The 23,580-nt window shown below is 46.2% G+C and overlaps 1 protein-coding gene across 2 annotated transcripts in view; it reads left to right on the top strand.

Moving 5' to 3' along the window:
- WRN (WRN RecQ like helicase) overlaps positions 1 to 23,580 on the top strand; it is a 109,057-nt gene that overhangs the window by 42,707 nt on the left and 42,770 nt on the right. For both annotated transcript variants that reach the window (XM_054986098.1, XM_054986100.1), the window contains 8 exons: positions 1,805 to 1,913; positions 7,982 to 8,050; positions 11,464 to 11,546; positions 12,338 to 12,444; positions 13,649 to 13,836; positions 14,773 to 14,947; positions 22,260 to 22,441; positions 23,115 to 23,216. In XM_054986098.1, the coding sequence (XP_054842073.1) occupies positions 1,805 to 1,913; positions 7,982 to 8,050; positions 11,464 to 11,546; positions 12,338 to 12,444; positions 13,649 to 13,836; positions 14,773 to 14,947; positions 22,260 to 22,441; positions 23,115 to 23,216 (1,015 nt within the window). The remainder of the gene's footprint in view (positions 1 to 1,804; positions 1,914 to 7,981; positions 8,051 to 11,463; positions 11,547 to 12,337; positions 12,445 to 13,648; positions 13,837 to 14,772; positions 14,948 to 22,259; positions 22,442 to 23,114; positions 23,217 to 23,580) is intronic.

Here is a 23,580-nt window from a genome sequence, read left to right as displayed (position 1 = left end):
TTGTCTGTTACTTTGGTGCTAGACAGGGTAAGGCTGCCTCTTCTCAATCCATCTCTCGTTGGGTATCTCTGGCTATTAAGGCGTGTTACTCTCAGGCTAACCTACCTTCTACCTTGGAGGTTAAAGCACACTCTACCAGGGCGCAGTCTACCTTGGCGGCCTTCCTGAAGGGCATCCCACTGCGGGACATCTGTAACGCCGCTACCTGGTCTTCCTCGGAGACGTTTGCAAAGCACTATGCAATGGATGTCATGGAGAGGAAGGATGTCTTGGTGGGACAAGCTGTTCTCCAATCTCTCTTCCTTTGAGGGACACACCCACCTCTGAGGTAAGCTACTTGTTAGTCTCCCATGTGGGGATGCACAGAAGACGGACAATGAAAACAGAGTTTCGCTTACCGTAACTGCTGTTCATTGACGTCTTCTGTGCAGACACACAACCCTCCCTCCTGCCCCGCTGTGTTCTTCCTGACCTGTGTTTAGGGTTGGACGGTGGCAGTGGAGAAACTGAGGGTGAAGGGGCGCCGTCGCCAGATGCTGTTTAGGCGGGAAGGCCCACGCCTGCGCAGTTGGCGGACAAGCGCCCCCTAGTGGACTCTACTTGGAAGAAAAAATATCCGGTCGGCAGGCCTGCACACGCGCAGTCCCATGTGTGTCTGCACAGAAGATGTCAATGAAAAGCAGTTACGGTAAGTGAAACTCTGTTATCTCTGTCTTTTGGTGCTACTCCTCTGAAGATGCCAATCACAGCTGCTGGCGAAACGTCAGGAACTACAATGCCAAGACCACGGCTATACAGCCTGGAAAATCCACAACAACCATCTGTGTTGTTATACAACCTGTTGGTGAACTGCATTGAAGTTCATACATAGTTCATTAGAATATAGAAAAATACTAGAGTATTCCAGTTACATCTTCTCGCCTAGTACACAGCTCAATAATTAAACAGTTGGACTTTTGAAGCAAATCAATTGTCATTATATCTGAACGACAAAGTGGTTTGTGCTCTCTCACCAAACCCGGGTTCCAAAGCACAGTAAAACTGTGGTCTGGTGTTCTGTTTTATCAGGAAGAGAACCAACTGAAGTTAGTGGTTTGAGTGTAATGACTAACTGTGGTTTACTGAAGAAGCCAAAGTGATTAATTTTCGAGGCATGCGTGGTTGAAAGATGGAATCTGGAAGTCTGAGGATCATCTGGTTTCTTCACAATACAGTAAACCCTGGCCTGTATCTGATACTATTGAAGGAACAGAGCTGGAAATTGAGAATTCAAAGCTGGGGAATTGGAATTGGGGAATTGACAGTTGGGGGACTACACGTCATTTGGAGAGGTAATCCTCACCCCACCCAAATTAAATCAGAGGTAGGTTAGAGCAGTAAATAGAAGTTGATGAGTCCTGCACATATCTACACATCCCAGGATAGTGATAGTGGTCTCTGTGTTTGTGTGTGTAGAGCAGTCTAGCAATTCCAGCTTCAGCATCTACATTGTTGTGGCCAGAGTCCATGTTGCCCACCTGTAGCAACTTTTGCTGAGGTTTTTTTTTTGCCCTTGCTGTGATTTTCTACATGTCTATGGGATCTAAATGTGAAAGTCACAGAAACCTGCTTTAATTTGGCATCTACAAAGGGTTGGGGAGTTCTTACTAGTATCTCGGTGAAGTGTGTGTTTGTATATAAAGTGGATATGTACATAAATAGTCCTGCAAAATCAGACAAGAATTGGGAGGACATTGACAGCTCAAATCTTTTCAGGTTTTGTATGCTGTGCCTATTTCATTCACGATGTGCTTTTTTAAAAAAGGGTACGGCAAGAGTTTGTGCTTCCAGTTTCCACCTGTATACACCGGAGGTACTGGAATTGTCGTATCTCCCCTTATTTCTTTAATGGAGGACCAGGTACTGCAACTCGAGTAAGTATGCGGTAGTGATTTGTCCTAGATAACCTTCTGTAGTCGTACTGCATTTTTGTGGGCTTGTTGGGTCTCTCCCTATTCCTGGTTGCGGCCCACAGGATGTTCCAAAACGCCGAACCCAAGTCTAAGAAACGTCACAAGAGGCTTCTGGTGAATAAGCCTGGGCCTAAGCATGGCCATCCATTTAAATAACAGTTTGATGAGATAGGAATAGGAAACTCATCGTTGTTGCTTTTAAATGATAATTTGTTTGTTTTCATAATCCACTTAGGATAGAGATGAATATCCTATCATTAAAAAAATGACTACAGGAAAATTATATAATTGAAAATTGAGTTTGTGAAGCACCAATTAATATGTCCAAATGATACGTTAATGTTTGCCCAGAATCAACAGAGGCCATCACAAATACAGAAAATTCACAAATTTCACAGTAACTTTTACTAAATAATATTCTCAAGGGTGCCAACAGATAAATTTGAGAGCAAGCCTAAAATTAACAAAACAAAATTTATCTACTGTTAAATTAAGAGCTTGATCTATTGAGGATAGATATCAGCAATCTAAGCAGAGTATGGAATCTTCTCGAGATCCTAACTTTTTATATTAGTAAAGGCCTTGTGTGGGAGGGTGGAGTGTTAAATTTTAAAAGAGATTTCACTGGAGTTGAAATCCACCTGAGATTTCAGGTGGAGTGATAACATGGTGCATACTGGCTCTTTTCTGCCCCTTGCTTTTCCAGGCATGGAATGTGCGAAGTCTGGGCTGAATAGGCTTTGTGCTACGTTGCCCAGTACAGTCCTAAGAACACTTTCCTGGGAGTAAGGCCCATTGAGCTGAGCTGAGCTGAGCTGAGCAGGGCTCTGAGTGGGGCCTGCTTAGGATTGCTCTCATAATGATGTTAGTTTGGTGTGGTTCTTTAGCGCTGCCAATCTATAAAACATGGACACACGTGTGTGTCTGTGCCCTATTTATCTAAACTCTGGCCACTGAGGATAATTCTTCATACAACTGGTGAAGTAGGTTCTAGTCTTTGGCACTGTTTCATAGTAAATCAGTGTCTTCCAAGGGGTCAAAAGAATCTTGATTGCTGAGGAAGCTATACAAAAGGCTCACCAGAGCACAGTACAAAACTTGTCTGCACAAATTTGGCTGGTTTCTTTTTGTGCTATGAATGCAAAATGCAGCGAAATTTGCACATGGAGCATTATCAGCATACTTCTTGCACATGAATTTCTCCAAATGCATGTGGCCAAGATATATTGTTGGAACTAGGAGTGTGTGATGCAGCATTCCTAAACCAGATATGTGGCATAATCTGACTATGCTACTTCAAATGAGAGAATCCCAAACCAGTTCAGGATAGCTGGGTCCTGATGAGCCAGATTAAACTGAGTTAATTCAGTTTAAACTGAGTTAATTCAGATTAAGTTTAAAATGAGTTAATTCAGATTAAATTGAGTTAATTCAGTTTAATCTCACAAACACAGCTGCAGCCTGTTGGCTGGCTGCTTCCTGGCCTTTTCCCAGGAGTTGAGAGGGAGGGAGTGGTCAATCTGTGTAGGCGCTCTCCTTGTCTGACCAGTCGGGGGATTCTGGGATAGGAAAGAGCCTTTATCAAAAACTTTGAGGCGTTAAAGCAGGCTTATCTCAGAGCAGGCTCCATTTTGTGTGGCTCTGCTCTGGAGAGACTGTGCGGAGAGTGCTGCTCTTGCTTGCTCTCCTGCTCTCTTTGCCTTTGTGATTACCCAGCCCACTACTGGATCTACCTGCCTGTATCTTAATGCTATTGCCTCCCCAGAGGAAGACTTGAGAGCTGAGGAGGGCCCTCTGACTTCGCCTGTAGTTGAAGGCCTTTTAAAAAGAATTTTTTAAGGAAGTTCTACACCTTCACAGTCACAGTCTTGTCTGACACAGTGACCCTGGGCCTGGCCATTCCTCTGATCCGCAGAGGAGGAAGGCCTCCTTCCTGGACCCAGCTGCAGGACATGCAGACCTTGTTCCAGTAGTGCACACGCTCTGGGGAGGCGGCTGCAAGAAGGCATCGTGACCCAGCTGCAAGCTCTCGCCAAGAACATCACTGAGCAGGCCAGAAGTCTCACCAGCTTGGAGAACTCGCTCTCTCAGCGGGTGTGGCACACATAGGCCAAGAGAGGCACCCTGCCAGCAGAGGGGAAGGAGGGGAAGACCAGCTGTGCTGTTCACTGCACCTCCCCTTTTCGGCGGTCCCCCCCAGCCACTCCCAAGATGACCATGAAAATAGTGGCCATCTGAGAGGTACTTGGCTCCTCTTGGAACATGAGGTATATGAGGCAGGATTTGGCAGAGGCAGTAGTCAAAGACTACCTTGCAGAGCCCCGTGAGTGGCTTCTGGTCAGCCCCCCCCCCCCCCGCCTATGGCCCAGAGGGTCTTTTCATGCTCTTCAACAAGCATGTGGGTGTTTTCCCATGTGGGCGACATTGTTAGCCCTCTTTGCACTCGCCTGCTCCCCTGGAGAATAGGCCTTCCTTTTTTTTTAAATAATATTTTTTATTTTTAATTACTAACATCCAGACTACAACCAAACTACAAACAGAAAAAGGAAAAAGGAAACAAGGGGAAAGGTAAAAAACAACATAAGAACATAAACTACAACTACAAGTACTGAATTCCCTTCATAATACAATTCTTTAAAGTTAAACTTTCTCATATGCTATTAGATTGGCAGATCTTATAAAATACAATCTTATAAAATACTTATAAGATTGGCAGATCTTATAAAATACAAACTTCTTCCCCCCCCCCCCCCGCTGCATCTCGGTCTCAATTCTCTCTGAACAGCTACAATAGCTGCGCTCACTCCCTCCACCCCACTCCCCCCTCCAGATTCTGGATCTTCTTCTTGCTTGAACTCTTGATGATTAAGCACAAAATCCCTCAGCTGTACTTCCGATGTTATCTTGTAGGCTTGGTCTTTATATCTAAACCAGATGCCTTCCGGAAATAACTATTTATATTTCATGTCACGCTTTCTCAGAAGAGCTGCAAACCTTTTGTATTTGAATCTTCTCTTCCGAGCTAAAAATGAAACGTCCTTCAGTATCTTAACCTTGTTGCCCAGAAAGTCCAAGTCCACATTAATCGAATTGTATAAGATGGTGTCCCGAGTCTTCTTAGATGAAAAATCAATAATAATCTCGCGAGGCAGCTGACGCTTCGTTGCATATTTTGAAGATGTCCGCTGGACTTCCAGAATATCGCTTTTTACCTCTTCTTTAGTTGCCTTTGCGAATGACGCCAAAAGTTCCAACACCAAATCCTTTAAATTTTCACTTTCCTCCTCCTTCACATTCTGTAAACGCAATACTGTCTGAGCACGATCCACTTGTAGTCCTATCAATTGATTCTCCAGAAGCTTTACTTCTTTATTTGTAGCTCTCATGAGTGATGCATTTTCCCGGGCAGATTTCTCTGCTTCGAGCGCTACCTCTTTAATGGTTTTCACTTCATTTTCAACTGAGCCAACCCTTTGTCCGATTTCATTTAGCTTATCAACAAAGGGCTTCATAGCTTCAACGACTGACCGTTTAACCACCTCTTCAAGAGTCTCTCCCTTCCCCTGCAACGCAGCCGAAACCGATTTGCCCACAGCAGGGCTCTGCTTTTTCGTCGCGATCTTGGGGGGGGGGGGGGAGTCCGCCAACTAGGTTCCAAAACTCAATGAAGGGGAAGATTTCCGAACCTTCTTTAGCTTCAACTCCCACCAATCCTTCGCATACGCTTAGAGTAACAGAAGGGATCCACTTACTTACAGGCTTTCACCTTAAATCTGCTTGTTGCCGTTCTCCATGGCCCGGCAGCACGCGATGTGCTGCGCAAGTCTGCCAGCCTCCATAGGAGCAGACTGGCAATTTACCCCCTGGATCAGCTTCAGGGGGCTCTTCCCGCAGCACTCCGGACCCTGACCCCCTACCTGGGAGTCCTGGGGGTTAACCCTCTCAGGTCAACCTCCCGGTCAGGCTGCTCGGCCGCTTCCTCCCGGACCTGCGGAGAGCAGTGTCCGACATGGCCGGGAAAACGAAACCGAATCGAGAGAGTAGGTCTTCCTGAAGGTCAACCTCTTCAGTTTTCCAACTCTAGACTTCCAGAGTGAGCGAGTGAGTGAAGTGGCCTGCAACCTCTGTGTTTGGGTGCTCGGAAAAGCACTGTTCCCAAAGTTCAACTTAGGTAGAAAACCAGCCGGAGGGACACTCGATCCAGTTGGCATGCCATAAAATGCACACTCCAGGATGGAATCTCCCCACCCCCACCCCAGCCAGCACACTCTTGGACCATCCTCGGCACAACCTGTGCATAAAATTAAGAGAAGCAGCAGCAGAAATGTTCTTCTCTTGCCACTGGCACAGGAAAATTCAGAGAGAGATGTTAGGGAAGGTAAAGGATTTGACACTGTGTAAGTGCCACAAACAAGCAGAGGCAAACACCCAAACGAAGCTAGGGAATGCTGCTGTGTGGTCCTCGTGTGTAAGGTTAACTTTCTTCATTGCGGAGGTGGGAGGGAACAGAGGGCCAGTGAGGAAGGGGTGCTGCTGCCTGCAGCTCTGAGCCAGTCAGCGGCAGCATATGCTGCAGAGCAGCCTGCAGCGAGAGGAGAACTTGGGTTTCCCAAACTTCCCCCTCCCTCTCACTTCCTGAGGCCTTCCTTAGGAGAGGGATCCATCTTATTAGAAGTTACAACCATTGTCTTTGCTTGCCACTGTGCCACTTGGCACTTCTGTCGCTGCAGGGCTGTTGGTGTGGGCTAAACCTTCTGGTCTGTGGTGTTCACCTATTGGCCCTTGGTTCTGGCTGGCTTCTGGAAGTGACGTTGGTTCTGTGGGGCTTGCAATAGTGTCTTTTCTTCAGTTTGATTTTGGTGAGATTTGGTGGTTTGACATGATTCTCTGGTATGACACGCCCCTTATTTCAGTTTGGTTCTTTTAGGCTTTGTTGGTTCACCTTGCATTGGAAAGTGGCTTTTGGCCAATGGCTGCTCCTTTAATGTTTCTTAAGCCTTGGAAATATTTCTCCCATAGGAAACAATGGCGAGCGGCTGGGGACGCCTTGTTCAAGGGCCCATAGAACTGGACATCAGGGTCCAAGCCTCCTTAACCTTGAGTGGTCTTTCGTGAACAGGAAAAGAAGGCCCCCTGCGTATTTGGTAGCATTTGCTTGAAAAATGTGCCCTCCCCCTTAATGTTCCCCAAAGGGAAAATTCAGGATTCTCTAATCTTACTGAACTGGATTGCAGAATCTTACCCGGATGTCTGTGATCCTGGTTTATGGTATCTCTACTACCCAGATCCAGATTAAACCGGAGGCTTTTTTGTGCACACTCCTAATTTGAACTAGACCATTAGGAAACATATCCTTAAGATGCAGTATATTCTCCTCTCAGGTGAATAGTTTGGCTGCCTGAAAGAAAAAAATAATAATAGAACATTTAATAATTTTGTAGCAATTTTGAAGAAATTTTTGAAGAAATGCTTTTTTAATAGTTCCAGAGGAGTTAGCCTTGTTAGTCTGTAGTAGCAAAATAGTAGTGTCCAGTAGCACCTTTAAGACTAACCAACTGTCAGGTTGCATCTGACGAAGAGAGCTGTGGTTCTCGAAAGCTTATGCTACAGTAAAGTTGCATCTGACGAAGAGAGCTGTGGTTCTCGAAAGCTTATGCTACAGTAAAGTTGGTTAGTCTTAAAGGTGCTGCTGGACTCTTTACTATTTTTTAATGGTGTGACTTTTGACATTCCAAAAAAGGAACAAGAGAGGAATTGTAAATAAGTTTCACTTCCCCATAGTATGCATTTGGTGCAGTGTTAAAAAAGGAAATTTGCATGATGAATTTCAGTGTTTCCTGTATCTCTAGAACCTAACTTTTCACTTCCCATCCCCCAAATCCCTTTGCAGACCTGACGTTAGCCATTTGATAAGCTATAGTGCAATTATTCTGTGCTTTCCCACACTTCTTTAAAATATATGATAGGGAAAAAAATTCACATTTAAATTTTATACTGAGCTGAACTCTTTTAATGGTATTTTCTTGCAGGATGTCGGGAATTCCAGCTTGCCTGCTTGGATCAGCACAGTCAAAAAATGTCCGAAGATCTATCGAAGCGTAAGCCTTCTCTCATTTTGTGAAAATTACATTGCAATTACATTGTGTTTATTATGAAACTTGTATGAATTTTGTGTTGGCTTCCAGATGGTACATCTTGTAAGATAGATTTCTATTTTCCCTGTTTTTAACTTTGTACTGTGACGGCCTTTGGCCATATACAATTAAACCTTCTTGAATGGTACATCTCCTTCCATTAAGATGGCCAGGATCCAAAGAGCTACTCTGATTTTGAACCCAAGGCTTGTGTCTTTTGACTTTGAAGCGCAAGCTGTGGTTGGTTTTTGCACTCCGTACAGAGCAGCGGTACTTACTGCATGGCTCACAGAGAGCCACAATCAAAATTACTTCCATTTCTGTCATGAGGTTTGCGCCTCAAGGAGGCTCTCAGCTTACCTGTTACTCTGGTAGTGATTGATTCAAGGTGGAACCACCTGCCAGTCACAAGCCTCACTTGGCAATGACCGTGCTCACTTTCCTGAAACATTGGGAAATGGTGCTCAGAAGAGCCACAGGTGGCATGTCGAAGAACCACATGAATCACCGATGGAGTATTACTCCTGTAGACGTTTGATATGAGTTGGGTGTGGGGCCAGGTGTTTGAGAAGCACCCTTCTGAAACCCCTTTGGGCACAAGCAACTCGTTGCAGAATTCTTTGTTTCTTGGAGGACTGTCAGCGGCCTCCTGTTGCCACCAGTTAGTCTGGTGGACATCTAGTTCCTTATTCAAACAAAGGTAGACTCAACAGGTCTGTCTGAGTCTTTAGTCAAAAAGAAGTGGAAGTTTATTAGATAATAAATTACAGGTCTTCTAATAAGCTTATCAAACCAGGTGACTGCATAGTTCAAAAGATCCGAAGGACAGTCTTGAGCACCAAAGCTCCTGCCTGTATGATCACTTTGATCAAATGATAGGTGAACACCTGTGTCTTGTTGCCAGTCTTCAGGATGCAGAGCTCGAAGATGGACAGAGTCCATTTTCCTGACGACATTGTAGTTTTTGCACTGATGTGCCTGACTCTCACCCAACATTGACCATCATTGGCCAGTTCCCTTTTTAGGTTCTTAGCCTTCCTCCTTAATACAATAACTGATACAGTGGGCTTAGGGCTTAGTTACACTAACTAATCGAATGGGCTAACTCTTCATAGGATTTCACTATAAATTGCTTCGTAGGTATTTTGGTTTGCACCAGGGTTTGGTCCCCATATTGCTGAATATTCACCATATCTAACGTCTTCATCCGAGTAAGCAAAGCAGACTTCATCTGGTTAACCAACAGTGCAGTTAGTCTACTCCAGGTCCATTGATTTAGGCGTAACAATGTCATCCTAAGTAGAGTAGCACCCTTTTAAAGTTCATTGAAGTCAAAGGGCTTAGAAGGGTTAACTCTGCTTAGGGTAGTCCTGCACGTCTCTCAGTGCTGAGGATAGCATTTTTATGTTCCGATCAGATATACTGTTGCATCCTCTGGGACGCAGCAAACTTTGGTGGGCTAGATGCCTAAGTATGTTTTTTGTGATAAGATTCTGCTGACAGTCTTAGGTTCCTTTTTTAAAAGTCCTGCTGTTCTTCCTTCTTACAAATAAGTAGCAGAAGAAAGACAAAAGCAAACAAAATTTGCTGTTATTAAAAAAGCACTATGAGATTTATTTGGCAATGGTGAACTGAATTTAAAACTATGAAATTAAGCCAAAGATTGTTTATAGTACAGAGCTTTATATATCCCACAGGAATTACCATTAGTGTTTATTACAGATCCTAGATGTATAACCCGGGTTTTTTTTCAGCAGGAACGTGGTGGAACGGAGTTCCAGCACCTCTTGAAAATGGTGACATGGGTGGTGGCCCCGCCCCCTGATCTCCAGACAGAGGGGAGTTTAGAGTGCCCTCCACACCGCCGAGCGGTGCGGAGGGCAATCTCAACTCCCCTCTGCCTGGAGATCAGGGGGCGGGGCCACCAGCCATGTGACCATTTTCGCCAAGGGCGATTTCAACTTTAAAAAACTCCCCCCTTGTTCCAGCTGACCCAAGGTGACATCATTGTGCAGTCCTGAGTTCCACCACCTCTTTACCCAGAAAAAAGCCTCATCACCCCGCCCCATGCAGTGTTCCCCCCCAAACACCATTCACTTTAACTATAGCATTTAAATGACCCTAATACTCTTTTTAGAGAAACGATCTATTAAAAACATTATCATAGGAGTTTACATGGAGTATGAAGTGGCACGAGGTAGGGGAAAATCTGATATATTATAACCCTTTGGGGTCAGTTCCATTCCTTAACGTTCAGGAAAGAGAAGCTTACCTAAAAGAACCACAATAAAATCACAATGAAATCACCCACATTAAAAAACAAAACAATAAGAGCGTTAAACACCATGAGAACGACCAGCAAACAAATCCTTTCAGATGCATAGAAGCAGAGTACATAGAGCTTAAAAACAAAACCTAAAAGCAACCTTAGATTTAGAAGTAAGGATTACATGATAAGACTATAAATCTGTCAAAAAGCCTGGTGGGACACATGTGCATCGCAGGAGAGGGGAATGATGTAAGCTGCTTTGGCTTCTCATTGGGAATAAAGGTGTGAGGTATAAAGGAAGTAAATAAATAAATAAATAACTCTGTGTAGGTGTTTTCACCCAGAAGGCCCTGTTGCATAACAAGCATGTCCTCAGTTGTTTGTTGTAGAAAAGAGTCCTTCTCCAAACTTGTTCAGGCTGTAAAGTTCTAAGTGCTTTGGTGCTTCAAAGGGGGTTCTTGTACATATGGACGTTGTGGTTTTATTGACTATTTTACTTTTTTTTAATTGGCTGTTTTTTTTAGGAACAGTTTGGTTGTTTCAGTTGTTGATGACTTTATGTTGATGACATGCTGTTTTTGGATGAATTTTTTAAATACTTGATCGCTGTAAGCCACTTTTGGATGACATTTTAATAAGAGAAACTTAGACAGGAGCTAATTTCCCCCCTAATAATTAAGAATCTTGCTTCTTCATCTGCTGAGACTATTGAGGCTATTGAGCAATAAAGGCAGCTGAGTTACATATAGGGTTGCTAGATTTTTGGCTGCTGTTGTAGAAATATAGAAACATTCTAAAGCAACTGCATGAAGATTAATATTATGTGGGCAGCTTTTATTAATTACTTGAACAAACTCTCAGCAGCTGTTAGAGACCACTGAGTTGAAGGAACAGTAACAGAAAAGAAAGGAAGAAAAAGAGAAGGGGACAATATTTATTTTTCTAAAATAGGTGATCAAATTGCATCTTTCCAGGTAAGTTCTAAAGTTTCCTTTGCGTGTTTCTTAATCCAAACCAAAGACTGTCAGCTTCAGATTTTTGTGGGTATGAATTCTTCAGCCCTTCTTCACTTCTGGCCGGTGAAGATTTCCTTTTGTTTTTTTCACAGAGGCTGCTACAGAGTTGTCTATGTAACACCAGAGTTCTGTTTGGGGAATTTGTCATGGTTTAAAGAACTTGAGCGATCCATTGGTAAGTTTGGGACAGTTAATACAATGAAGATTCTCCCAACCCAATTGTGCTTCTTGATGGAATTTTAGGTATGGAGCTTTGCTTTCCGTTTCGACCTTCCCTTTGACAGTTCTCAGAAAACAAAGATCAGGGCAGCAATGTAGCAATTTATGGGTGAAGTTTGATGCCTTTTTCAGGGATAGTGTATGATACCTTTATGAGGCATCTGAATTATGGGAATGCTGGAAAAGTTCAACAGATGTCTCGTTTTTCTCTGCTTACTTTCTCTTTCGGGGCGGAATTTCTGTGCTAGGTAAACAAAATTAAGAGTAGCATTTTTATGTATCCGGATGAATGACAACAGATACTCTGCACAGAAGAACCTGGGAAGTTTGTTAGCCTAAATTCTGTGCAAGGAAATATTCTGCCTCTTGTATGAATTATGCACATTTGTGTGATGTTCTGATTCTGCTAGTTGAGGAGAGGGACAAGGAGTTGCCCTGCACCAAACCATACAGGGGGCACAGAAAGTGCTCCATTGAAATTTTGCAGCCTCCCTGGCTTCATAGTCTCCGGCTTCAGGCATCATCAGCACACTTTCAAGTGTATATGTGCAAGGACAAGGGCTACAAAACTGGTGGATTTTTTTAAAGCAAAAACTTAGATTCTTGGGAAGCTGAATTCTCAGCTCAACACTACAACCAGTGCTTTTTCTGTGCACTGCAGCATTGAAATATATACACACACGTCCATTGGGGATACCACTTTGCAGCCTACTCAATAATAAAAGCACTGTGATGCTTTTCTTCTAGGTCTCACACTGATAGCTGTTGATGAAGCACACTGCATTTCTGAATGGGGGCATGACTTCAGGAATTCTTTCCGGTCATTGGGGTCATTAAAGGAAACTCTTCCCAAGGTAAAGTGTTGTCATCGCTGCAAAGTACTGTTTTGGGTTTGATTGATGAATAACATCTGATCTATTTGTTTTTATGCAGTGTACTTAATCAGAGATAATTGCTCCATGTGGTTCCGTGGGGCAGCCCAATTTGGCTGTATGGTAACATACCTTCTTCTCCATTATGTACCACTCTCAGCCTATAACGTCTGCCTAACATCAACCGAGTCTCATTTCAGACACCATGGCAAACCGTGGTTTGTGCTAACCATAGTTTAGAACCCTGAAGATGGTTTTGTGTGTTTGTTTCTAAACATCCAGACAAACTGTGGTTTAAATTAGCTTGTCTGCTTTCACTTCTGTCTGCTCAGTACTCTTGTTTCTGAAGATCCAGAGGAGTTAGCCGTGTTAGTCTGTAGTTGCAAAAGTTCAGTAGCACCTTAAAGACTAACCAACTTTACTGTAGCGTAAGCTTTCGAGAACCACAGCTCTCTTCGTCAGATGCAACTTTATTGTAGCATAAGCTTTCGAGAACCACAACTCTCTTCGTCAGATGCAACCTGACGGTTGCATCTGACGAAGAGAGCTGTGGTTCTCAAAAGCTTATGCTACAATAAAGTTGGTTAGTCTTAAAGGTGCTGCTGGGCTCTTTACTTGTTTCTGAAGGTGATGTGAGGTCTGAATCGAGCAGTATAGTATTAGGCATAAATAATATGATGGGTAGAATGTGAGGGGGGACCAGGAGAAGGGAGTGTGTGAGAAGCTGCAATCTACGCCCAGCTCTGGAAGGTTTTGTGCCTATGTAAGCTTTAAGGCTCACTCAGCCGTTACGCAGATCGGGAAACCAAAAGAAGCCCGACTGTGCTACCTTTTCATTGCTGATTATTCAGTATAAACACTAGCACGGGAGATGGAGGTGAGTATCCCTGAGAGCACGCCCGAAGTATTTCCACTAATGTCTGGTCCTTTTTCATCTCATTGTATCAGCAACAATGAGGGTCACAAACTTGAATTTTAGAGGCAAAATTATTCTTGGGAGTGGATGAACCTATGGAGTGGATGAATAATCACCTGAAGCGCCTAGACAAGAGCATGTGTGAAAAGTACACATGCAAGTTAGTGTAGTGAGTATGATGTAAAAAGTGTTAGTGGTTTAAAAACTTTATCAGTCCCTTTCTCCGTCCATGCTCCTGATTTGCTTTCCGCTTTATTTTTTCCTGTTAAGGTTCCTATTGTTGCTCTGACTGCAACAGCCAGCCCTTCCATTAGAGAGGACATTGTGCGCTGTCTCAACTTAAAAGCTCCTCAGATGACATGTACTAGCTTTGATCGGCCTAACCTGTACTTAGAAGTTGGACGAAAAACGGGAAATATTGTTCAAGATCTACAGCAGTTCCTTATTAAAAAAGAAAAGTGAGCATTCTTTTGGCTTATTTTTGCTGCAGACTACCTGTTTGAAAGTACCTGTTGGGTAAATCCCCCCCCCCAATATTTATTAATTTATTTAAGGGTATTTCCCACCAAATGTAAAAGGCTGTTACTCTGACTGTATGACCATTCAGTAAAGCAAAGTGATTGCAATATCATCATCAAGTTCCTTCTGGATATATACGGGCTTAAAAAAAATTGTGTAGGTTTAAAGTTGGATGAATCTCTAAGGTGAGAAAGTTCTATAAGGCAGCCCTGCATGCTGAATAATACCCCTAAAAAGGGTGTTCTTCAGGCCCTGTAGGTTAAAACCAGTGCCTTGAGCTGTGAGGTATGTTAGGCTGGGAATGCATGACTGGCTCAAGATCTCCCAAGAAGCTTCCATGGCAGAGTGGGGATTTGAACCCGGGTCTCCCAGTTCTATCCCAGTCGGACATTCTAAAAACGATACCGCTCTGGCTGTACCTTGGTAGAAAGGCCCCTTGACCACCCCCCATCTAGCAGCCCCAGTTTTGTAGCTGTGGATTTAGGAGCATGCTCAGTCTGCCGGCCTTAATGAAGTGATGGGGCCCGGTGAAGTGTGATAGGTCAGCCCGTCTTCTGGTGGGAACTCGGGACCGCTCCAAGTCACGTGGCCCTGCCACCCCTCGGCACTTCTGTTCCGCCAGAATTCACCATCCGTTGGAGGAAAAGGGTAGGAGAGAGTTCAGTACATCAAGGCCTGTGCTGCTTTGTGCCAGTCATTCCTCACGGCAGTAGATTTGTATTTCCATATCTTTAGAAATAAACACTTGAATAAATAAAGCCCGTTTTAAACTCGACCGTGCATATTTGTCATAAGGTTAATCTCAAACTTTCTTTCTTGTACTCTGTCAGACATTTCACACACAGCAGCTTTCAACCTGTTCTTTAAATTCTTAGATCTACATACGAGTTTGAAGGTCCCGCTATTATTTACTGCCCTTCAAGGAAGCTCACCGAACAGGTAGCCGCAGAGCTGTCAAAACTGAACCTTCGGTGCTGTACATATCACGCTGGCATGGGAATCAAAGCAAGGCGAGATGTCCACCATAGTTTCATGAGAGATGAAATTCAGGTATGAGGGAAATTTAATTTGCTTGGCTTACGATAGTGCATAGCTGTTTATTTACTTCACTTAGAATCCACCTTGCTGGTAAGAACTGTATAGTACTTGGTAGAAAGTGCAGCTACAGGTGATTTATGATGACCCCATCGGCTTTTCAAAGCAAGAAACATTCAGAGATGGTTTGCCATTGCCTGCGTCTGTTTAGCAACCTGTTTAGCAACTTCCTTGATGGTCTCAATCCCAGTGCTAAACAGGGCTGACCGTCTTTAGCTTCCAAGATTGGATGAGATCGGGTTAGTTTAAGCCATTCAGGTCAGGGCTAGCACAATACATAAAACCAACTCAATTAGGGAACTTGCTAATACAAACAATGCAGAAACAGTGCAGAGAGAGATGCTACAGAGAAGAAAATAACAGAGGAAGCTTTGCACCTTGCTTACCAAGTATGTTGCAGTTTTTTTGGGAAGCAACATCCATCTTCATACACAAACATAATAGCCACAATCCTGCAAAAGTTTGCCACAGCCAAATCCCATTTAATGTCAGTGGCATTTAAGGTAGTCTTGATTGAGGCTGAGGTCAACAACACTGACTTCCAGTTGTACATTCATGGTGGCAGTCTCATGTCTCATTTAATTGAAAACTTCCAGCTCAATCCTAAGCCCCGAGTCAGTGCTTCCGCTCGTGCGTTGGCGTAAATGCTGCACCACTCCGCCGCTCCCTATGGACTTGTGCAGGAGAGTCCCGCCAGCACCCAAGCACAGCAAAGCGAGGCACCAGGAGCACCCGCCCACCATTCCCCTGACAACCCCGCTCACACCAGCCAATGGCCACACCACTCCCCTGACAGGCAGGCGAGGGGCAAGCGGCGGCACAGCCAATGGGGATGCCATGATCCCCGTTGCCCGTCAACAGCCCCCCTCCCCCGGTCAGGGATCAGGCATCCCTGCCGGGGAGGGGGACAGTACTGACAGTTAAGCCGGGACCCCGGCTTCCTACACTTGATGGGGCACCACTTACATTGGCCCCGAGAGCCTGGGGGTGATTCTGGACTCCTCCCTGAAGATGGAGGACCAGATCATGGCAGTTGCCAGGTCCTCCTTTTATCATCTTCGGCAGGCCAGGCAGCTTGCCCCTTATTTATCTACCCGCGACTTGACTACAGTGGTCCAAGCAATGGTCACCTCTAGGCTGGATTACTGTAACACGCTCTACGCTGGGCTTCCCATGGGCCTGATTCGGTGGTTACAGCTGGTACAGAATGCAGCAGCGTGGGCCATTCACTAGAGCACCGGTGTGGGAGCACATTATGCCGGTGCTACGCCAGCTGCATTGGCTGCCAGTGGAGTACCGAATCAGGTTCAAGGTTTTGGTGTTAACCTATAAAGCCCTATGTGGACTGGGACTGACGTATCTGCGGGACTGTTTCTCACTGTATGAGCCCCAGAGGACTCTTCGATCTACTGGAAAATATCTTCTAAATGTCCCTGGCCCTAGAGAGGCCCGCCTGGCATCGACCAGGGCCAGGGCCTTTTCGGTCCTGGCCCTGGCCTGGTGGAATGCTCTGCCTTGCGAGACTAGGGCCTGGAAAGACTTGCTTGCATTTCGCTGGGCCTGTAAGATGGAGCTATTCCTCCAGGCATATGGCTGATGCCAGGCGGTGCCCCCCCCCCCGTGGAGGGGGGGGGGTTAAACTATTCCCCCATGTGAACGCAGATGCTGCTGCCACACTTATTATTATGGTATGGATTTGCTCTGGTAACACCGCTGTGTGATACACTAAACTTTTGCTATGTGCTGCTTTTAAATTTTTTTAAATTATTTATATGTAATAGATGTAGATGAGGTGATTGTGTTTTTTAAGGTGTTTTTAATGATGTGTATATTTGTATTCTGTTATCCGCCCTGAGCCTGCGAAAGCGGGGAGGGCGGAATATAAAGACAATAAATTAAATTAAGGTCTGGATTGAACACCCACCCTCTCGCCTGTCCAGCCCCCATTTCTGATGAGGACCAGGCTGGTGGCTGCAGCTCAGTGTGCCTGCAAATCCCCCCCTGCCGCTACCATGAGAAACAGTTCCCCCTCCCTGAGAAGTGGGAGTGCCCTGCAGCAATTGGGAGCAGCTCCCAGGATCTGGAGAGGCAGGTGCGGGGAGGGGGCACGTTTTTCAACGAGTGACAAGAATGCCCATTGGAAACCACGCGGGAGTCCAGAAGGGAGTGCAAAGCACCCACAGACTTGCGGCGGCGCCATTTGAACACATCACTGCATCACAACGATGTGAAAACACGGGTTGGTCCTTGAGAGCCACGCCCTGGCCCAGGGGTGACACCCCCCAGTGAACTGACAGCCCACAGGAGCAGAGAAACTGTTCTGGGGGCCACCATTCATCCCCTCCCCGTGCCAGATTTCCCAAGTAAATCCCTGCTTCTGCAAACAGCAAAATGGAGGTTTGCTCCATCCCCCTGGAGGAGGAGCCTGGGAGATCCTAAGATGCCACTCCACAACCCCCACCTCCCAGCAGTAACTCCCGCCTTCCCCTCTGCCTGGCTTATCAGATGCCAGCAGCTCAGTCTGTCAGAGAATGAACGTCCTCAGTGGACCTTCCCCTCCGCCCTGCCAGACATTCACGGGCCACACTTCCATTCCCACCCCACTGCCTGAACTCACATTGAGGGGAGGGGAGGGGGCAGGGAAGCTGGAGAGGGCGCCCCGTGACACCTGCTCCCCCTGGCAGCAGAGCCCACCCCATCGACCCCATCCCTGAGCCAGGGAAAATGTGCGGGGATGTGTGAGAAGATGTCCCGACGGGGAGTTGGGGGGGGCGGCGGCTACTGTCAGTGTCAGGGAAGTGAGCAAACAGACAGAAGTTTCTTGTTTTTCAACACATTTTATTAAACTGGAAAAGGTGCAGAGGTTCTCTGGAAGTATTTCCTACCAACTGGGCTGAGCCACAGGCTGCCTTGGTAAACTGCTCCCTGGGCAGGACCTGAATGGCACTCATGGAGGCTTATGAGGGGCTCAGACAGTCGTGGTCTCCCAGACGAGTGGCAATCTGCCTGCAAGGGAAACAGACACGTGTTGCAAGTGACCCAGGCCAGTGCGCAGCCGAGGCCAAGCCCAAACTGCAACGTCTGGGAAGGTGTCCATTAGTTGAGAGCTGTGGCGGCAGTTCCACAGGTGCAGCTTGCAACCACATGATGCATGATCCTCTGGTGAGACAGCGCTGTGCGTTGAGATGATCTTATCCCATGAGGGAGAAAGTCAAGTGGCTGAGCACCCTCCAGTAACAGGGTGTTACAAACACCCAGTCAACCCGACCACTGGCTGTACTTCGTCCTCTGCTGGGAGGGGCCTCAGCTGAGGGAATCTGAACAGAGCACCCATATGGGTAGTCACCCCCCCCCCCCTGCAATTGGCTGTGTCACGAGTAGTTTTCTGGGCAACTCACTCTGTGGCAGGCACAGAGCCCCCTCCCCTGCTGAGCCTCACCTGAAGAGGCTGGCGGTCAGGCAAGTGCAAAGTTCTTCCAGTTTTCCCGCTACATCCCCCTAGTGCACTCATGGCCCACTCGTGCACAAAGTCCCTGTGGAAGAAGGCTGTTGGCCAGAGCCTCCGGCTGCCACCCACTTACCTGAGTTTGTGAATGGCGGAGGTTTTGTAGGGTGTGTAGGCAGGTGATTGGGCACGGGGAGGGGGGCTCGGCCACCTCGGAAGCACACGTGGATTGGTCCTATGCCCTGTTCAGGCTGTGGGGGTGGGTCTAGGCACAAGGAGAGGGGCCCGGGTTTTCCTGTTCAATGGGCGCCTATGGGCTACACCTGCTTTTTTTGTGGCGTAACTTTCCGCCACTGCAGGGGGCGTTTCTGGGCCTGGGGATGTTTAGGAAGCCGACTAACTTGCGGCCCCTCCCCCTGCCCTGCCCCCTCAAGCGCCAGCGCAGGGACTTGCGCTTCACTTATGTGTTCATACAGCTACCCGGCATGGCCACTGGTGGCGGCCTGCCAGTGGTAGCACGCCTCCCTGCCCACTGGCGGAAAGGAAGGTTATGCCCGTGTAAGTGCCAGTTGTGCCCACGTAAGCCTTGGTCCTCTTCCTATGCACTTTCCACACACACACACCCAGTTCGGATTGCATTGTTAGACACAACTAACTTTTGTTGGACATGGGCTGGTATAATCTAACTTTCTTCTGTGTGTTTCTCATTTTGCAAGCATCTGTATCAATAATGAGATAATCTAAGTGAATGTTTTGAACATTTGAAAAAACACATGTAAAAGTTAAATATTATTGATCCAGAGGAGTTAGCCGTGTTAGTCTATAGTAGCAAAATCGAAAAGAGTCCAGCAGCACCTTTAAGACTAACCAACTTTACTGTAGCATAAGCTTTTGAGAATCACAGTTCTCCTCTGACAAAGAGAAATGTGATTCTCGAAAGCTTATGCTACATTAAAGTTGGTTAGTCTTAAAGGTGCTACTGTTACCAAGCACCCCCCCCCCTCCTGCCCTGAGGCCAGCCACGAACTGGGTCTGAGTTCTACACTAAAAGATCGCCTTGCACGTGTGCCTCCAATACGCGTGTCAGTTTCATATCTGATGCTACAACAGACTGTGTCAGTTTCCTGGACAATTGCATTCAGGACCCTTGTGTGGCACTGCCCCGCTCAAGCTTATATCTGGACTCTCCTGTGTGATGCTGCCCTGTTGCCAACCCCGGACTGTGTCTTAAACGCTGCTCCCTCGCCTGCCATGAGAGCCTGCCTCACCCTGGGCCCCAGCCACACTGCCAGCAGCCAGGTGCCAGCCAGGGAGATCTTCAGCGAGCCTGACCAGGCGCCCCCTGGCCAGCTCCCGCCGGGAGCCTCCTGCGGGCTGGTTACCAAGCTCGCCCTCACTACCGGGCAGCCTGCTAGTAAGCCCTAGCTGTGCCCAGATGGCAGCCTTGTTCTCAGGCAGCCAGGAAACTGAGGAGAACTGCCTGCTTTGGGAAGCCATTTCGAAGAAGCGAGCTGACCACGTACACAGCGAGAGAGCTCCACTCTCCTCTGCATATCTTAACACCTATCCAGAATGAAGATTGAGCGCCGGTCAGCCAGAGCAATCAACAAGTGCACATCAAAGCAGCCTCCACACTCCGGACTTGATGGCACCAGGATGAGCGCTGGGAACGTGCAAACTGCCCGGATCCCCTTCCTTTCCCCCATCCCCTCTCCCAAAAGGTGTCATGATATCAATCAGACTTCAAACAGTGTCCAATCAAGGCCATTCCGATAGCCCCAAATCCTTTGATTTAAGTCGTGAGAACCACTGAACGGGGCGCCAGCCTCCGGGTACTTCGAAAGTATATAAGCTAGCCCCTCAAACCAGAGGGCGCGCGTCATTCCTATCCTAACTTCCTTGCTGCCTTTCTACCCGTGGTCCTAGTGCTGGCACTAGACCACCTCGCTGCTAGATCTCTGCTCCGCCTCAGGATTGTAAGTATATCCCTTGTCATCGTGGGGTTCCTGCTCATGCAACCGTCTCTAATTTTCCTACTCTGTGTTTCTTAGCTCTTGTGTGTAACCTTGTATGTTTGTGTAAGTTTAGGCATACGCCACACCATTAGTAAATACACGTTATTGATTGAATATCTGTAGTCTGCCTCTTTATCACGCGAGTTTCTGAAGAAGGGACTTTGGTATAGTTGGCTGGATTCCCGCTAATTTCCGTTCTGGGCTGCTAGCTAATTTCCCCAATTCAATTAAAAGCAGTTCCAGTAACACTACTGGACTCTTAAACATTATTCACATCTTGTTTTGCGGTACTATTTTCGATTTTTTGGAATGCGTTATTAACTGTTCAGTGAACATTTTGAGAGCCAAATGTAACTTGACTCCTAGGATTCCATTTTCAACTAGATCAGGATTAGGAAGTAGCTTCATAATTTAGGAGTCTGGCCTGAGAAAGTAAACTGTAGACAACTGCATCGCACGAAAAGCACTTTATGCAATTGGATGTACTAATACTAACACAACAGTTAGAAGCATGATTTGGCCAGAGTGACCACATTCAGGCTAGGTGGTTCCTGTGGTGCATTCCACGTGGGGCTGCCTTGGCAGCTGTTCAGAAACCATAATCAGTTCAAAATGTGGCAGCCAGGTTATTCCCGGGGACCAGCTAGGGGGATTGTATCACTCTTGTGCTGAAAGCTTACCCATCCCCCTTATCTCTCGTCCCGCTACTTGACTACAGTGGTCCAAGCAATGGTCACCTCTAGGCTGGACTACTGTAACGCACGCTACGCTGGGCTTCCCCTGAACCTGATCCGGCAGTTACAGCTGGTACAGAATGCAGCGGCGCAGGTCATCACCGGAACGCCGATGCATGCGCATATAACGCTGGTATTGCGTCAGCTGCACTGGTTGCCGGTGGAGTACCGAATCAGTACTCCACCGAATCAGTACAGTATAAAGCCCTATACGGACTGGGACCGGCGTGCCTGCAGGACCACCTCTCCCCATATGAACCCCAGAGGACTCTTCGCTCTAGCGATAAGCATCTATGAAAGATTCCTGGCCCTAGGGAGGCCCGCCTGGCATCGACCAGGGCCAGGGCTTTTTCAGTCCTGGCCCCAGCCTGGTGGAGCGCTCTGTCCAATGAGACCAGGGCCCGGCGGGATTTGTTAGCATTTCGCCGGACCTGTAAGACGGAGTCTGCTGATGTGGGGAGGGCGGAATATAAATATAAATAAATAAATAAATAATCCGTTACCTATCTGTTTCTGGGCACAATTTGAAGTGCCAGTTCTTACCTTTAAGGTGTGTAATAGCTTAGGGCCAGGGAACTTGAAGAACCAATTCCCCCTGCACTGGCCAGTCTGCCTAGTTAAGATTCTCCTTACAAGATCTGCTCTCTGTACCCTGGCCTGTAGAGATGAGCTCTGGAGCAACCAGAGATGGGGCTTTTTAGTGGTGATGCCATGCCTTTAGAATGCCACCCCCCTTGAAGGTCTCCTGGCACCTGTCTTACTTTCTTTTAGGCAACAAACCGAAACATTCCTTTTAACCCATGCTTTTAACAAAGTAGTTTTATCTCTTCTAGCTGTTTTATGGTCTGCTTCTGGCCAGAGGGTGACTTTATCAATATCATTTTATGCTGCACAATATATGTTTTATGCCATTTTAATGGCTTATTTTATTGCATTTTAATGTTTCTTAACAATAAATTTTAAGCAACCTTGAGCTTAAAATGGAGAGGCAGCATGTATATTTTTCAAATAAATAAATAATTAATAAAAGCAAAGTTCAACCTTGATATCATGAAATTATGGTTCCTTTTCAGTGTGTAGTAGCTACTGTAGCCTTTGGAATGGGCATCAATAAACCAGACATCCGGACAGTTATTCATTATGGCGCTCCAAAGGAGATGGAATCATACTACCAGGAAATAGGAAGGGCTGGTCGTGATGGGCTTCCAGCCTCTTGCTGCGTATTGTGGTCCTCCACTGACACGATTTTGAACAGGTAGATGGTAGCATTTATTTATTTACAATATTTCTGTCCTGGGGGCAATATATGTGAAGTCTTTTGAGTAGTTAAAATGTAGTTCTTATGAATAGTTATGTGTTTTGGTTATTAATAGTGTAGACTTTGCACTGTCCAACTTTTTTACTTCTCCCTCCTGCTGCAGTCCAGTGAGCCCCCTGAAATTTTGTTCCTGGGAGTCTATGGGCAGGAGGGTAAAGTGGAAAGGGGGAGTCAATGGAAATTGCCACCCCATCTTCCGCATACAGAAATACCATTTTGTTGGAGGAACAGCATGTTTTGTTACACCCCACTATATTTTGATAATACTTTGATAAACACGGGTTAGGTTGCAATTTCAGATTGCATTGTTACTATGTTTGCTTTATGTAGAATGAGCACATAAGTGAAGCATGGAGGGATATTAGTGGACGAATGTTTAGGAGGTAGGCTTTAAAGGCGCGATACGAAAAGGTTAACAATTTGAGGCTGAACTGTGGATTTCCTGGCACTTCTTAAAACTTACTGCTCATAATGTATGAAAGGTGTGAGGGGTGGGGTGAGTATGCACATAAATTAATGAAATTTATATTTTCTTTGAAGGGAACAGGGCAAAGATGGTAACTGAACAGTATTTCAGCTTGTGTTTTCTCCTTTTTCTTCCTCGTTAAAGACACCTACTCAGTGAGATATGCAATGAAAAATTCCGAATGTACAAACTCAAGATGATGGCCAAGGTCAATAAATATCTTAGTTCAATCAGCTGCCGGCGAAAGTGAGTATATACAAGATATTTTAGCAGCTAAGCTAGATAGCCATCTAACAGCAATGCTGATCCTGTGAACCTAGTCAGATCATGAGAGAGGAATGGCAGGAAGGGTTACATCAGTGCTTAGTTCTCGTGGCCCCTTCTTACACGCTCAGAGTAATGCTGATTGCGACTTTGGGGTCAGGAAGGAATTTTCTCCAGGCCAATTTGGCCAGGGATCCTGACGATGTTTTGCCATCTCCTGGGCATGGAGCAGGGTCACTGGGTACGTGTGTGGAGGGGAGGGTAGTTGTGAATTTCCTGCATTGGGCAGGGGGTTGGACTAGATGACCCTGGAGGCCCCTTCCAGTCCTATGATTCTAAGTCACAA

Source organism: Eublepharis macularius, chromosome 8, assembly GCF_028583425.1.
Source record: "Eublepharis macularius isolate TG4126 chromosome 8, MPM_Emac_v1.0, whole genome shotgun sequence".
Classification (NCBI taxonomy): Eukaryota; Metazoa; Chordata; class Lepidosauria; order Squamata; family Eublepharidae; genus Eublepharis; species Eublepharis macularius.
The sequence above is the reverse complement of the archived record's forward strand: the minus strand, read 5'-3'. Positions and strand labels throughout refer to the sequence as shown.